Genomic DNA, 16,964 nt, shown 5'->3' on the forward strand with positions numbered 1-16,964 from the left:
ATCTTAGCTATTATAAATTGTGCTGCTATGAACATAGGGGTGCATATATCCTTTCTGATTGGTGTTTCTGGTTTCTTGGGATATAGTCCTAGAAGTGGGATTACTGGGTTAAATAGTCCTTATTTTCTTTCTTATTTCATCTACGACTCCTCAAATTTTTCACATGATGAAATAGGCTGGATGGAGAAGTCTCCCTGTGACCAGCTGACAGCTTGTTGCTGTCTAGGCCCTATGAGGTCTCAGTCTTGTGGGGAAAGAACCCTGTGTAAAGTATATTCTATACCTTTCCCCTGCACTCAGTACTTTTCCACTGTGTCCACTTGGGGCTCCTGCCCTCTCTGCAGTTTTCCTGTTATTCTCATTTCAGGTGTTACAAGAGAGAGCTAAGGGGCCAAGAAGAGCAGCTCTAGACTTGGCTCCCTGCAACCTCCTGCAGCTGCATCCAGCTTAACTGTTCGCCCCCATCACATAAGTAAGAGACATATAAATACCTGCCCTCCATACTCTTGCTTGCTGACACTACTTTGGTCTCAGCCCTTCTGTTCACAGGTATAACAATAAACTTTGCTTTTTAATTTCATTCTGCCTGTTCCTCTAAGTATCGACCTAACACCCTGCAGTCAGTGAGCTCACATCTCCTACCTCAATGTCACAGCCAAAGGCTTTCTGGCCCTGAGGCTGGAGGGTGTCTAGGAGTCAGCCCCCACCCCTAAGGCCCGAACCTGAACAGATACTTCCTATCAGTGCTGGTCAGATAGCAAATGGCAAAAGTACCAAAAGCTGGGCAAGTCTGACATCATGGGCAGCAAGGTCAAGACCCCAAATGACTTCAGCGGGTGGGATAAGCAATGCCCTCATCTAGTAAGACAATGTTTGACACCATCAAGCTTCTTATGTGCACTTGACCCCAACAAGCCATCTGCCAATGTGAAGGAGAAGGTGTCAGAAAACAAGTACTTTCCCACAAAAGGAGAGGATGAAAGATCCGCTGCCACCATGGAGAACACGAAGGCTCAACGTGGCTGCTTGTGGTCACTGAGACCTTTTGGACATGCAAAGCCTCAGCTGAAATATCCGGGCACTGGGCCAGCACACAGAACCGGCTGCACCAACTTCCTCCCATCTCCCTGTCTCCCCATGGTGAGATGATAGGGAACTGCTCACCTATATGACAATTTCTAAATTTAAAAAACTGGTAAGTACATAACAGTGTGGACAAGAAATGCACCTGCATAGCAGTGTAGCCTTCCAGGGTCACAACTGCCTGGGCAGGCAGTCACCCTCTGCTTGGCTGCTAACCAGTGCCGATCTTTAAAGTGAACCCCACACTATAAAAACCAAAGAGAAAAACAGAACAAAAGTGCTCTAGCCCAGGCAGCCCTAGAATTTGTTTCAACGTCACCCCATGGTTTCTTCTCTTTCAAAGGTTCCTGTAACCTCGGCCTTGGAGAAAAACAACTAATGCAAAACTCAATTCTAGTTTATGTTAGGATTTAAAAAAAAAAGTTTTTATTGATTTTAGATAGAAGGGAGGAGAGATATAAAAAACTGTGATCAGCTACCTCCTGCATGCCCCCCCGCTACTGGGGGTCTAGCCTGCAACTTGAGCATGTGCCCCAACCGGGAATCAAACCGGTGACCTCCCAGTACATGGGACACCACTCAACCAACTAAGCCACACTTGCCAGGCTATGTTCGGATTTTAAACAACACTTCCTGCAACGCAGCTTGTCTGTCTGTACATCGGATGTACTAACACCAAATTGGGAGAAGGGCCACAAGTCACTTTCCGTCAAGATAAAGCCCCAGCTGGGACTGGCACAGGCTGCCATGCTCCATGAGGGCTGCACTCACCCAGGCAGGGGGGACTTACACACTGCTGTCAGTGAGGGACAGGCTGTCCGCGTCGCTGGAGAGGCTCTGCTGCTCACTGTCATTGGTGCTGGTGGCTGGAGCGAGGGCATAGCCAGAGTTGACATAGTAGGGGTGGACAGGCTCCCGCCAGGATCCATATCTGCAAAGAAGGAAGGCACGTCAACAGCAGCCCAACATCATCTCCTATTAATCCACATTTTCAGAATCATATGGATATCCTTATATATGAACTACAAATGCAAACAATTCAAGAAAAAGTAAAAAGGGCTGGCATCTCCTTCCTGCCTTCCATCCTCCAGTGGGATTGGTTAAGCCACAGGCATCTTCCAGGTCTTTCCTCTGCATTTAGGTAGATGTGTAAGTGAACACACAGATTATTATTTGGATTTGCATTTTTATGCACGTTAACTAGGAACATGACACAGCTGTTCTGCTCATCCTTCTTCTAAAGAGCAGACTTTATTTGCTGCAAAGTACACCCAACCTCCTGGGTGTTCCAGCAGCAGTGTCAACCCTTGCCCACTACCTTGTGTAGGCCCACTTCAAGGCAGCCAGAACTCCTGTGCACATGTCTGAGAACTGCCACAGGATGGAATGTAGGGGAAGGTACAGAAGTTTAACAGAGTGTTCATGCTGCCCTCCAGTCACTCCCTGGGTGGCATTCACCTCCAGATGTCATGTGATTAGCCAGAAAATGACAATTTATTTTAGTTAACAGTCAGGCTGGCAGTTTTGAGTGTCATTTAAATTCCTTCCTCTGTAAGTTACCCATTCATGCCTTTTGCCCATTTTCTACTGTGCTGTTTGATTTTTTAAAAAATTATGTTTTGCCCTAACCGGTTTGGCTCAGTGGATAGAGCGTCAGTCTGCAGACTCAAGGGTCCCAGGTTCGATTCCGGTCAAGGGCATGTGCCTTGGTTGAGGGCACATCCCCGGTGGGGAGTGTGCAGGAGGGAGCTGGTCGATGTTTCTCTTCATCGATGTTTCTAACTCTCTATCCCTCTCCCTTCCTCTCTGTAAGAAATCAATAAAATATATATATTTTTTAAAAATTATGTTTTTATTGATTTCAGAGAGAGGAAGGGAGGGAGAGATAGAAACAACAATAATGAGAGAGAATCATTGATAGACTGCCTCCTGCACGTCCCCCTACTGGGGATTGAGCCTGCAACCTAGGCATGTGCCCTGACTAGGAATTGAACCAGTAACCTCTTGGTTCCTGGGTCCATGCTCAAGTGCTGAGTCACACCCAGCTGGACTCTTAATGATTTACATTGGTCTTTAAATATTCTTACTATTAACCTCTGGCTACGTATAAAAAAGATTTTTTTTCTTTAAAATCACTTTTAAAAAAAAATCCTCGCCCTGATCGGTTTGGCTCAGTGGATAGAGCGTCGGTCTGCGGACTCAGGGATCCCAGGTTCGATTCCGGTCAAGGGCATGTACCTTGATTGGGGGGTGTGCGGGAGGCAGCTGATTGATGTTTCTCTCTCATCAATGTTTCTAACTCTCTACCCTTCTCCCTTCCTCTCTGTAAAAAACCAATAAAATATATTAAAAAAAAATCCTCAACCAAGGATATGTTTATTGATTTTAGAGAGATAGGGGGAGGGAGGGAAGACGGGAAGAAGTGGGGGAGAGAAAGAGAGAAACATCAATGTGGGAGAGAAACATCGATGGGGCAGAGAAACATCGACCAGTTGCCTCCTGTCCATGCCCTGACTGGACATCGAACCTATACCTGCAACCTTTTGGTGTATGGGACAACACTCCTACCAACTGAGCCACCCAGCCAGGGCTAAAGTCACTTTTTAAAAAAATACTGTTTATGTTAATTTTGGTCATACAAAAGTGTTTTATTTTTACGAAGTCAGATTTGGGAACCTCTTCTTTTATAGATTTTTTCCCCCTATCTTACATAGGTAGGCCTTCCTCATTCCAAATTATAAATATACTAGGAGCCCAGCACACAATTCAAAATTGCACGGCGCTGCCCACCCTCTAGTCTGGCCCTGCCTCCCTCTCTGGCCCTTGAAGCAGCTTCGGCCACTGCTGATCAGGCCCTCCCCCAGCGCAGGTGCACGGAGGCCCCTGCCGCCCCACCCCCCGACGCTGTGCGTGCAACCTCCTCCTGTCTGGTCGACCTGTTACGGTGTCCCGGTTAATTAGCATATTTCTCTATTTTTTATATATATTTTTTTTTTTTTTTATATTTATCTTCATTTTTAAAAATTTACTAGTAGATCTTTACCTAAAATGCATGTGGATGTAAAATCTACCTCACTTTCTTGCATCAAAATGGAAAGCCAGGTGTTAACTCTAAACTGAATCTTTCTGGACTTCCCTCACACACATATCTATTCTAGTGTCTACACTGATCTATCTACACATCAGCTTTCCTGACCCCCTCACTGCTGCCCTTGGCCTTGTGTTCCAACACCACCTCTTCTTCCCAAAGACTGTCCTTGAATAGCCACTTCTGTCAGGCCTCTACAGGTCATGATGAAAGTGGGAAAGGACTAAGGTTGTCTGTGTAGGAGGCTGGGGTTTTCATGCTGAATGCTCAGTGATGTGCACAATGGACCCCAGTCACAGTCCTCACAGCCCCAGCCTCACTTCTGATTAGAGTTACTGCTCACAGTACTTGAGCACTTGCTGTACTGGTGAATGACAGGCTGTACTGACTGCCAGGACCTGGGATGCATCACCCTGTCCTCTGGACTTCAATGTCCTCAGTGTAGAAAGAGGAGAGACCAGATTGTTTCTAAGCTGACAGAATCCCTGTGGACACCCCTTGACTGATGAACAGAACCTTCTGAAGGCCCCATTTCATGTCATGCGCATACCCAGGAAAAGGCACTTTAATAAGACCGCAGGACACGGTGGTATCATGGACACCTGTCACGCAGGCTATGTGGAGCTGGGCTGGGTCAGACAGTGGGTTTGGAAGGCAGGCCCACAGAGGAGGGCCATGTCCCCTGGGGGCCTCGACAAGAGCAGCACCTGAGGCCACAAACACCAAAACAGTGCCAACTATGGTCAGTACTCCTCCTCTTCCAGCCATCAAGGTCACAGCAATGGACAGTAACTAGGCCATATAACTTACCTACCAGCTCAGGAAGCAGATGTTCATCATTCTAACACCACAGAGGGGGATCAACACCCAGGGGGTTAGTCACTATCCAACACACAGTATTTCTGACCCACCCAATGTAGCCCGAGGGCATCCTTGGAGGCCACTAGTATGTTCCGGCCCAGTGAGAGCCAAGGCAGGGCTATGAAGGCTCTCAGGAAAGCATCATGTCCAAAGATGTACAGGAAGGACAGGGTATCTTTAGGATGTGGACAGTCTGTCCCTAGGTCCTGTTTACACATCCTTGTCTAGACTGTATCTGACACAGAGCAGAAGAAATGATATGCAACGTCACCTTCTTTGCTTTAAATATCAAAAACTTATCTTTTAAATGACAGTTATTCTTCTGGCACTTAAAAAATAAAACCACCAGTATCGTCACCCAACAGCCACTGTACTGAAATTCAAATTACAGGCTAAGTGCTGAACTGTTTGTTTTTCAGTTTCCTTTTTACATTTAAGGAATATTACACTTTGGTAACTTTGAATAAACACCCATTTGGTCAAACAAAAAAAAATTTTTTTGAATTAAAGAAGAAAAGGTGTCACAGCACGGAAGCCCAAGCCCGTGCTTCAGATCATACTGAAGAGCCCCACACACCTGCACGCGCCCACCTTCACCTCCCCCTATGGGACAGGAATGATGTCAGCACAGGACCAAGTCTCAGACTTCGATGCGTCCTGTATGTCTGCCTTGCTCCTCTGACAGCTCCCAGAAAATTCATCTTTAAGGTGATAAGTAGGGAAAACATGGATTTTTAAAAAAATATATTTTATTGATTTTTTACAGAGAGGAAGGGAGAGGGATAGAGAGTTAGAAACATTGATGAGAGAGAAACATCGATTCACCTGCCTCCTGCACCCTCCCTACTAGGGATGTGCCCGCAACCAAGCTACATGCCCTTGACCGGGCATCGAACCTGGGAGGGACCCTTTAGTCCGCAGGCCGATGCTCTAGCCACTGAGCCAAACCGGTTAGGGCGAAAAACATGGATTTTTAATTTTCTATAGTATCCAGTGCAGAGCAAGTCCCACTATGTGCATGCATTCCAAGTTCAGAGAACAAAGGGAAGAGAAGAGAAAGAAGGAAGCGCTACCCATCACCTGTTTACCTTTTTAAAGTTCTAGACATGAAGCTGGCTCCTGGGACAGTTTAGTGCTCACTTCTTGCCATGCAAAACAGAACCGCTGGGCCTTCACTGCAGGCTGATGTGACAAAGAAAATTCTGACTAGTGACGTGTGAGAGGAAAAAGCATGTGGGGAACTTCAGGACCTGAGGTGGGAGGGAAGTGTGTGTGTGTGTGTATGCACGTGTGCTGATGTCCAGACACAAACTCCTACATGAATATGGGCACAACAAATATGGCCAACTCCTCAAGTGGTGCATCTAGGGAAACATCCAACTCCTCTATAAGCTTTCAAAGTCCTCAGAATAAAACCTGCTGGGACCCATACAAGCACGCTAGCCCTGCCCCTGGCGGGCCCTCATCCTGCCTGTATTGACTGCTCTCTGGCTGTTGTTCGCAGGACTTTCATTTTCCATCTTTTTACATTTAACCTTTCTATTCTCTTACTTTTGTGTCTCTTGTTAAGATCCAGTGTGACACTTAGTCCTGCTGCACTGAGTTTGATCACTGAGCGTGGGGCCACCACCTTAACTTGCTTTCTGTTTGTCATTGGTTCTATTTGTTTTGCTCTTTCTTGCCTACTTTTTGAATATTTTTCATGTTCCATCTCCTCCCTCTAATAAAGTAACCCTTTCACTATTCTGATAGTGATTCCCATAAAGATGACAATAGGTAGCCTTTATGTATTAAAGTCCAATTAAGTGCATTTACCTCTTCCAAGGCAACACAAGGTCAGAATTTCCTCCCTCACACACTGATGTGCTACTGGTATCGTGTATTTTAATTCTATATATGTCTTAAACCTCACAAGACATTATTAGTATTGTTTTACCAACTGAAAGTCACCTAGAGTTACCCCCATATTTGCCCTTTCCTCTCTGTGTCCAGGAGTTTCTACTGAGAGCATTTTCCTTCTGCCTAAAGAACATCCTTAAGTACCTCCTTTAGTAAGGGGCTGCTGGTGACAACTTTCTGTGTTTGTCCATCTGAAACAGTCTTTATTTCCCCTTCATTTATTTACTTTTTTTTTTTTAAGAGAGGGAGGAAGGGGAAGGGAGAGAAACATCGATATGAGAAAGAAACATCAATTGGTTGCCTCCCATACACATCCTGCCCGAGTACTGAACCCTCGACCCTTAGGTGCATGAGATGATGCTCCAACCAATCAAGCCAGACCCACCAGGGCTCCCCTTCATTCTCTCTTTAAAAAAAAAATTTTTTTTTACTGATTTCAGAGAGGAAGGGAGAGAGGAGAAATAGAAACATCAATGATGAGAGAGAATCATTGATCGGCTACCTCCTGCAGGACCCCTACGGAGGATCGAGCCCACAACCCGGGCATGTGCCCTTGACTGGAATCGAACCTGGGATCCTTCAGTCCGCAGGCCGATGCTCTATCCACTGAGCCAAACCAGTTAGGGCTCCTCTTCATTCTTGAAGGACATTTTCACTGGATTAGAATTCTAGGTTGGTGGTTATTTTTAATTTCTCTGGAACCTTGTGCACTACTGGCGGGAATGTAAAATGGAGCATATAGTATGGCAGTTTCTAAAACTTAAAAACAGAATTACCGCATGATCCAGTAATTTCACTTCTTGGTATGTATCCAAAAGAACAGAAAGCAGTGTCTCAAAGAGATTTGTACACCCAGACACTTCAAAAATACCACCTGTCAGCTTGTCCATCTTTCACTCCTTGGAAGGTAACAAGGTGCCAGTCCTACCCACCTGCCTCCCTATGGTTGCTGGAGGCAGCTTCTCAGACTAGCTGATGGCTCCTCCGCCTACTCCCAGTGCTAAGGCTGAAGTGAGGTATTACTCCCTTACCTGTAACTCACAGTGGCTCTGATCACGCCATAAGCCAAGGGCAACAGGCAGTTCAACCCATACAGTATCGATCACTAATCGAAAGGCCAAACTCAGACTTCTTCCACTGGCCCAGTAATGCCTTTAGAGCTATTTTTATTGCACAAGATTCAGGCCATAACTGCAATGATGTGTCTTCAATGTCCTTGAACCTGGACAGGCCCTCAGTCTTCACCCTTCCTGACCATGACATTCTCAAGAATCTATACCAGTTGTTCTGTAGAATGTCTCATTGCTTCCTTGTTATAGGTTCACATCAGGCATTTTTGGCAGGAACATGAAAGAAATGATGCTGTATCACAACAAGAAGAACATCATGTTGATTGGTATTTTTCCTTTGCAATCAATAGGCAATTCATGGGGAATGTACATACTCTATTAACACCCAGTGATTTTCTTTTTTTCTCTTTCTTTTTATTTATTTATTATTTTTTTAAAATATATTTTATTGATTTTTTACAGAGAGGAAGGGAGAGGGATAGAGAGTTAGAAAAATAATCTCTATCATAATGTGCTTGGACAACCAAAATACACAATGTTAGTCAAAAGAAAGTTACACTTTAAAGCATTTACAAATAAGGTTAAATGCAGTCAATATATCATTATTGATTTCAGATAAGAAGGGAGAGGGAAAGAGAGATAGAAACATCAATGATGAGAGAGAATCATTGATTGGCTGCCGCCTGCACATCCCCTACTGGGGAGCAAGCCCGCAACCCAGGCATGTGCCCTTGACAGGAATAGAACCTGGGACCCTTCAGTCCGCAGGTTGACGGTCTATCCATTGAACCAAACCGGCTAGAGCACCCAGTGACTTTCTAATGCCATCATTTGAGCTGTATTTATTATTTGACATTCTCCTGTGAGGAAGACTTTCCCTCTGCCACATTTATTTATATCAGTGTGGACTCTGAGATTTTTATTTATCCAGTAGATTAGAATCCATTCCTTTCATTTCTGCTCATACCTGATCATGGCCCCATCCATCTGTGAACATTTTCTTGTTCCTGTCTGAGCCTAGAGCCCACACCTTAAGGGACTGGCCTCAACCATGTTCCCACTATAGCACCCCTTCCGTACCTTCTGTATCCAGAGAAGGGCTCTGGCACCAGAAGGGCAGGGGACAGTCACTGGGTAGACAGAAACCTGGGACATCGCCACCACTGGCTTCCAAAAAGGTAAACCAAGGAGAGGAGTGTGGTTTGGACTCTAGTGTGTTGTCCCGAATCCCAGAAGAGAGAGTACATGGCCTTCATTACCTCGTGGACAAAGGGGAATAGGCATAAACTATGCAAGAGAATTGAACACTGGCCAATTTCTGTGTGCATAGAACCTGAGTGCATAGCCTGCCCAAAAGGACCGAATCTGATATGCCCAGGACACTCTGCAGTGACCAGAAACCTCCACAGCCAAATGTCAGAGGGTCTCATGATGGAGGCAAACACTCCCTTCTGTGCCAGGTATGTTCTGTGATATGGAGGCTTGTTTCTCGACCCACCCTTTTTGTTGTTGTTTTGTTTGTTGTTTGGGGGTTTTTTGGTTAATCTTCACCTGAGGATATTTTTCCATTGATTTTTAGAGAGTGGAAAGGAGGAGAGACACAGAAAGAGAAAGATCGATGTGAGAGAGAAACCTCCCGCACGTACCCCAACCGAGGTGGGGATCAAGCCTGCAACTGACCAGAATCTAAACCGGGACCCTTCAGTCCAAGGGCCAACACTCTATGCACTGACCAAAACCAGCTAGGGCCAGAGGGTGGTTCTTGATCATATTACGATCAGCGCAAATGTACGGCCACCTCCCCACAGACTCCGGTAACATCAAGTGTACCTTCCTGCTTGATCTTCCTGAGAAGAAGGGTGGGAAGGAGCGCAGGAAACAAGCACTCACTGGGAGAGATTCAGGAACAAGGCACCACTTAGCAGACAGCCATCTGGTGTGGTGTGCAGGGACCAAATGGCCGCAGCCATGATGAGCAGCTTCCAGACTGACTTGCCAACATTATCCACTGAGGGGAAGGGGTATCTCAGACACTGCAGAATTGCCATCAATCTGCACCCATGGAGCCAGCAGCCAGCAGACATGCAGGCAAGAACAGCATTGCGTGTTACCAACCATCTCCTGCCGGAAGCAGCTTCCAATGACACCACCGTTCCCTGGAGCCTGGTCCTCATGGAGCCCTGACCGACAACCTGCACGCACAGGAGCCCACACCTGTCACTGCCCCATGGAAGCAAACAGCTGAGCTCTGTCCAAGCCTTTAGGGAAATGAATACTGCTGTACCCTCTGGTCCTAAAAGCTTAAATTCCCCTAGATCAAGGCACATAAACTGCTTTTGTAAAAACAGCTTTGCTGAAGTATGACATACAATAAACTGTGCATAATTAAAGTGGATAATGTGATGATTCTGACGTATGTCAACTACACCCATGAAACCATCACCAAGACCAACATAATGAATGCATTCATCTCCCCATAAAATTCCTGTGCACCTTTGTAATTCCTCTGTCCAGTCCCCCTCCACCCCCACCATTCTCACTTGAGGTTACTTTGCATCTTTTAGAATTCTGCATAAATGACACCACCACACAGGGAGTACATGTTCCCTTTTTTGGAGCTTCTTTCACTTGGCACACAGATTCTGAGATCCACGAAGTCACTGTCTGGATCAGTAGTCATCCCTTCTGTTCCAGGTAGTGTTCTGTGATATGGAGGCCTGTTTCTCCACCCACCTAGCAATGGCCACCTGGGTTGTCCCTGGAGTTGAAGGGTACATACCTCTCACAGTGACAGTACTTCACACTGGCAGGACCAGCACCCACCCAGCTCTGTTGCTCTCTCACAGGAGGATGTGGGAGTCTAGACCCAAACCTGGGTGCAGGGTTCCCAGACCAGAGCTCTTTTCTACCAGCCTCAAGGAGCCGCAACTGAGGTTATCATCCAGAGACACCACCAGCCTTTGAACCGGTGTTACTCACAAGCCTGACCCTTAGGAAAAAGAAAGGAGGGGCCTGCTTCCCAACAAAGCAATTTGCTCCTAGAGCTCTGTCTTCTCACAGTATAATCTTCAAAACCACAAAGAAATGACTAAGACAAAGGCGCCAGAATAGTTAGAACACTTCATTTCAAATTAGTACAAAATGGCCCTACCTGGTTTGGATCAGTGGATAGAGCACTGGCCCATGGACTGAAGGTTCCCGGGTTTGATTCCGGTCAAGGGCATGTACCTTGGTTGCAGGTTCCCTGGCCCTCATCTGGTGGGTTCAAGAGGCAACCAATCGATGTCTCTCTCTCACATTGATGTTTCTCCCTGTCTCTCCCTCTCCCTTCCACTCTCTAAAAATCAATGGAAAAATATACTCGGGTGAGGATTATCAAATTAGTACAAAATGCAGGGTACCAACCCACAGGTGAGATGAGCTTCTGTTTGTTTTGTAGCAGCAGCGATGACTTAGGTGCATGTTGCCTGCATTCACACACACACACACACACACACAATCACTTCTAGAACAAATAACTAAGCTTTGCACCCAAAGGTCAAAAAGTTTATACTAAAAAATGTGATAGAAATCAGGTCAATGTCAGCTATAAAAATCTCTATTTTATGTCCTCCATGCAAAATCAGGAATTTGGCCTTTATGCAAATGATCAGCCAAGGTTAATAAATAGCCCCCCCATAAAGCCCCCCATTCACCACACTTACATATCCATTGTGAGCTCTACTTAGATGATAGACACTTGGGGTCACTGTTAGGGGCAGGAACAGGTGATGTCAGAAGCTGAACAGATAGCTTCCACTCATACATGGACCACTGGGAACTTACTGCCTCTATGATAAAGCTGAGGTAAATCAGGATGGGAAGGAGATAAAGGCTGAGAAAAATAAGTCACCTGGTTATACCAGGTGCAAGCTTCCTGCTTGGCCATCATGATACCTGTGCCATGAGGTCACTTCGTGGCTTCACACTCCTGCAGACTTTTTATTTATTTTTATTATACAGCTGGAGCACCCTGCCTGTCACTGTGAATGAACTCTGAATTGCACAACACATCAAAGGCCCATTATGGTCAAATCAAACAGGATGTGTGTTCAGTAGAACAGGCACAGCACAGACTGGGCCAGACGGCTGCTGGGTGGCCATTCTCATTTGTCCCCTCCAGAGATGGACAGTAGAGAATGCTGGCTCTAGAGCAGCTCTCAGGGCCACCACTTGCCAACTGACCTTTCCTTCCTTCCCTGCAAAATGGGATGACAGCGGTTGCTTCACAAGGATTCCAAGAGTTTAGGAATAGCATACAAGGAGCACTTGCTGGCATATGATATAGAAAGCCCTCAACTCAGACTGGCAACCACGCACTCCAGTCAGGGCACAGTGTCCCTAGCATCGAGTGGGAGAAGAACTGCGTGTTAAAGGCTGCAAGATGCAGTTAAATCCCTCACTTCAAACTAGCTTTCTGTGAGAGTAATACAAATGCTTAACAACCCAGATTAAAGGCTCTAGTCAGAAGGACATCCTACTTAGGGGAGCCTAGGCTCACGACTGGAAAAGGCTCACTGCTGCTGGTATGGCAGGTGCAGAAGAGAAGGCACAGGTGGGGTCCCACCTGGTATCACTTTTTAAAAAATATATGTTTTTATTGATTTTAGAGAGAGGAAGGGAGAGGGAGAGAGAAACATCAATGATGAGAGAATCATTGTGATCGACTGTCTCCTGCTCGCCTCCTACTGAGGATTGAGCCAAAATCCGGGCATGTGCCAGAACGGGGAATCAAACCATGACCTCCTGGTTCATAGGTCGATGCTCAACCACTGAGCCACATGAGCCGGGCTGGTATCACTTTTTCTTTGCCATAATTCTCACATGTAGCTTTACTACTCAAACCAGTAACACTTTAAAATCTAGATAAAATAGTGGTAACTCTGAGTAGTGGGCTATCAGCTCATGTTTTTGCTTACTGCACTGCCTAATTTTCCTGCACCAAATGTATCTCCCAGGCAAACCTTATTTTATTGTGCTTTACATATACTGCATTTTTTACAAATTGAAGGTAAGACCCTCCACCAGCAAAATGATTATGACTCATCAAAGGCTCAGTAATGATTCACATTTTTATAGCAATGAAGTATTTTAAAATTAAGATATGTACATTTTTTAGACATAATACTATTGCATACTTAATAGACTATAGTGTAAACATAACTTTTATATGAAACTAGAGGTCCAGTTCATGAAAATTCGTGCACTTGGGGGGAGGGGGGGGAGTTCCTCAGCCCGGCCTGCGCCCTCTCTCAGTCCAGGACTCCTCAGCGGATGTCCACCTCCCGGCTTAGGCCCACACCCTGGGGATCGGGCCTAAGCTGGCAGGTAGACACCCCTCTGGAAGCCTGGGAGCCCTCAGGGAATGTCCAACTGATGGCTTAGGCCTGCTCCCCGGGAGAAGCGGGCCTAAGCTGTCAGTCGTACATCCTTAGTGCTACCGAGGAGGCAGGAGAGGCTCCTGCCACCGCCGCTGTGCTCCCAGCCATCAGCACAGCTTGTGGCTGAGAACTCCCCCTGTGCGAACACACTGACCACCAGGGGCAGCTCCTGCATTGAGCATCTGCCCCCTGGTGGTCAGTGTGCATCACAGTGACCGGTCGTTCTGCCATTAGGGTCAATGTGCATATTACCTTTTTATTATTCAGGATGGGAAACAAAAAAATTCGTGACTCACTTTATTGCATTATTTGTTTTATTGCAGTAGTCTAGAAATGAACCCACAATATCTCCAAGGTATGCCTGTATAACTTTGACAATAATATATGTCTGTATGTTATCCCTGCAGAACAGTTACTGAAATATATGGAACAATAAATATGAAGACCACTTTCAAAATTATTATAGCATTCTATAGAAGTCACTTATGGACCTTACTAGTGAGAGTTCAAACATGGTGAGTTAACAAAAGACCTCATTCCTTTCTGCTCAGTAAACACTGCACATTTAGATCAACTTTACCCTACTCACTGCCAGTTTCTTAAATGCCATAGAAGTCGTAAGACCTGGACTTACATAACTGTTTCATATCAGATTTTAAGATTTTCACATGGATTTGAGGAAGAGAAACTTTATGTGGTAGTATTCAAAAAGCAGAACAAAAGCCTGGCCAGTATGGCCCAGTGGATTGAGTACTGTTTCATGCACCAAGAGGTCACTGGTTCAATTTCTGCGCACATCCCCGGGTTGGGCTCCATCCCCAATAGGGGGCACGCAGGAGGCACTGACTGATCTTTCTTTCTTTTTTAAATATACTTTTATTTATTTGAGAAAAGAAGGGAGAGGAAGAGATAGAAAAATCAATAATGAGGGAGAATCACTGATCGGCTGCCTTCTGCACGCCACCTATTGAGGGATCAAGCCTGCAACGTGGGCATGTGCCCTAAACTGGGAATTGAACCATGACTCCTGGTTCATAGGCTGATGCTCAACCACTGAGCCACAGTGGTCAAGCCGATCGATATTTCTAGCACTCTCTTCCTCTCCCTCTAAAAAAAATCAATAAAAACATACATATATATTTTTGAAAGTGGAACAAAAACATTTTAAAGAATATGCCATCATGATATTTAATAAATTGTTCTCACTGTAATGATGAGGGTCAGCCTGCACCCAGTACTGCTCTCCCCTGGAAACCCCAGCCCCTCATTCCAGCCTTGACACCTCAAATAAAAGCTCCAAAGAATTTACCAGTGCCACTCATACTATGTGACAAACTCTAATAGTCACAGTTGCAATAAACTTTTATAAGTGGTAATTCCCAAGAATTTATAGGCAATTTAGAATAATTTACTGAGATGCTATCTGATGTCTTTCTGGCATGAGCTAGAGAACCACAGGAGACTCTAGATCTGGGTCCCTGCTGACTTCAAAATGGCAGATCAGGTGTCAGACTCACAATCTCCTTTTATTTTTTTAAAATATATTTTTATTGACTTCAGAGAGGAAGGGAGAGGGAGAGAGAGTTAGAAACATCAATGATGAGAGAATCATTGATTGGCTACTTCCTGTATGCCCCCTACATGGGATCGAGCCCACAACCTGGGCATGTGCCTTTCACCGGAATCGAACCTGGGATCCTTCAGTCCGCAGTCTGACACTCTATCCACTGAGCCAAACCAGATAGGGTCATACTCATAATCTCTAACACAGGCTGTGATCAGTAAATAACCCAAATCAAAATGTTAGAGGCTGATAATCACAATTCCAAAGCCACTGTAACAAAAACTCTGGTAAGAAGACCAATTCTCAGTGTGGAAGCTTTAAGACCAAATAGAAACAGTATAATTTGTTCCCTTGAAGTAATTCAGAAATCACTATGACCCTTGCTGGGGAGCTCAGTTGGTCAGAGCATCGTCCTGATATGCCAAGGTTGCGGGTTCGATCCAAGGTTAGGGCACATACAAGAAGCAAATAAAAAATGCATAGATAAGAGGAACAACTAGTGGATGTTTCTCTCTCTCTCAAAAATTAATAAATTTTTAAAAATACAAAAAAAATAAATCACTAATTCCAAGCCTCGAGTCACCCTCTTAACTTCATAACATCAGATAATTCTCAAGATCTTCTCTCTACGCTAACAGTTTGTATGGCAGCCCTGACCCCTGCAGGAAGCTTGTGTCTAGTTTCCTTGACTCTGAACCTCTGCGCAGAGTGAAAACCCGAGGGAAAAATGGAAAATCTTTGGGTATTTTGTTTCTATAAGAGGTATTACATTTTTCTGCTTATGAGTTCTCTTTCACAATGTTTCAAAAGCATTTTCTTTTTGCCTGGGCGTGTGGCTCAGTGGATGAACATCAACCAATGCACCAAGAAGTCACCGGTTCTATTCTTGGTCAGGGCACATGCACAGGTTGCAGGCTCGATCCCTAGAAGGGGCGTGCAGGAGGCAGCTGATCAATGTTTCTCTCTCTCATTGACCTCTCTCTCTCTCTCTCTCTTTCTCTCTCTCTCGCTCCCTTCCCCTCTCTCTCTCAAGTCAATAAACACATATTGTAAGTCCTAGCCACAGCAATCAGACAAGAAGAAAAAATAAAAGGCATCCAAATTGGAAAGAAGGATAAAAACTGCCATTATTCGCAGATGACATGATATTGTACATAGAAAACCCTAGACTCCACCAAAAAACTACCAGATTTAATAAAGGATTTTGGCAATGTAGCGGGATACAAAATAACAACCAGAAATCATTTGCATTTTTATTCACCAACTAGAGGCCCGGTGCACAAAAATTTGTGCACTCGGGGTGGAGGGGGGTCCCTCAGCCCGGCCTGTGCCCTCTCCCAGTCTGGGACCCCTCGGGAGATAATGACCTGCTGGCTTAGGCCCGCTCCCGGGTGGCAGAGGGCAGGCCCAATCCCTAGGTGCAGCCCCTGGTCGGGCTCAGAGCAGGGCCGATCAGGGGGTTGAGGAGCTCCCCCCTGTCACGCTGATCCCGGTGCCGGGAGGCATATTACCCTTTTACTATATAGGATAGAGGCCTGGTGCACAGGTGGGGGCCAGCTGGTTTGCCCTGAAGGGTGTCCTGGATCAGGGTGGGGGTCCCCACTGGGGTGCCTAGCCAGTCTGGGTGAGGGGCTGAGGGCTGTTTTCTGGCTGGCGGGGGACTGAAGCTCCCAACTGCTCCTTTTCTTCTTTTTTTTTAATTCTGGGCCAGCTTTAGCTCTGAGGCTTGGGTCCAGCTATGAGGCCTCGGCTGCTGAAAGCAGGTATCTGGTTTGTTTGGGATCTATAATCGAAACACTGTTTCAACTCCAGCTCTGAGATCCTGGCTGGCTGAAAGCAGGTTTCTGGAGTTTGTTTAGATTCTATATATGTAACAATGTTTCAAACTGCAAGCTCAGAGGCAGGCGGGGGACGTTGGAGTCCTCCGTCACTGAAGCAAGCAAGCCTCCTGTTCGCTTCAAGCTGCCTGGCTGTCGGCC

General features: G+C 45.7%; 1 protein-coding gene across 2 annotated transcripts in view; it reads right to left on the reverse strand.

The window, feature by feature from the left end:
* Positions 1-16,964, reverse strand: part of AXIN1 (axin 1) — an 84,265-nt gene that overhangs the window by 33,236 nt on the left and 34,065 nt on the right. For both annotated transcript variants that reach the window (XM_014543012.1, XM_014543013.1), the window contains exon 3: positions 1,874-2,014. In XM_014543012.1, coding sequence (XP_014398498.1) covers positions 1,874-2,014 — 141 coding nt within the window. The remainder of the gene's footprint in view (positions 1-1,873; positions 2,015-16,964) is intronic.

This window comes from Myotis brandtii, unplaced genomic scaffold, assembly GCF_000412655.1.
Source record: "Myotis brandtii unplaced genomic scaffold, ASM41265v1 scaffold317, whole genome shotgun sequence".
NCBI classification, from domain to species: Eukaryota; Metazoa; Chordata; class Mammalia; order Chiroptera; family Vespertilionidae; genus Myotis; species Myotis brandtii.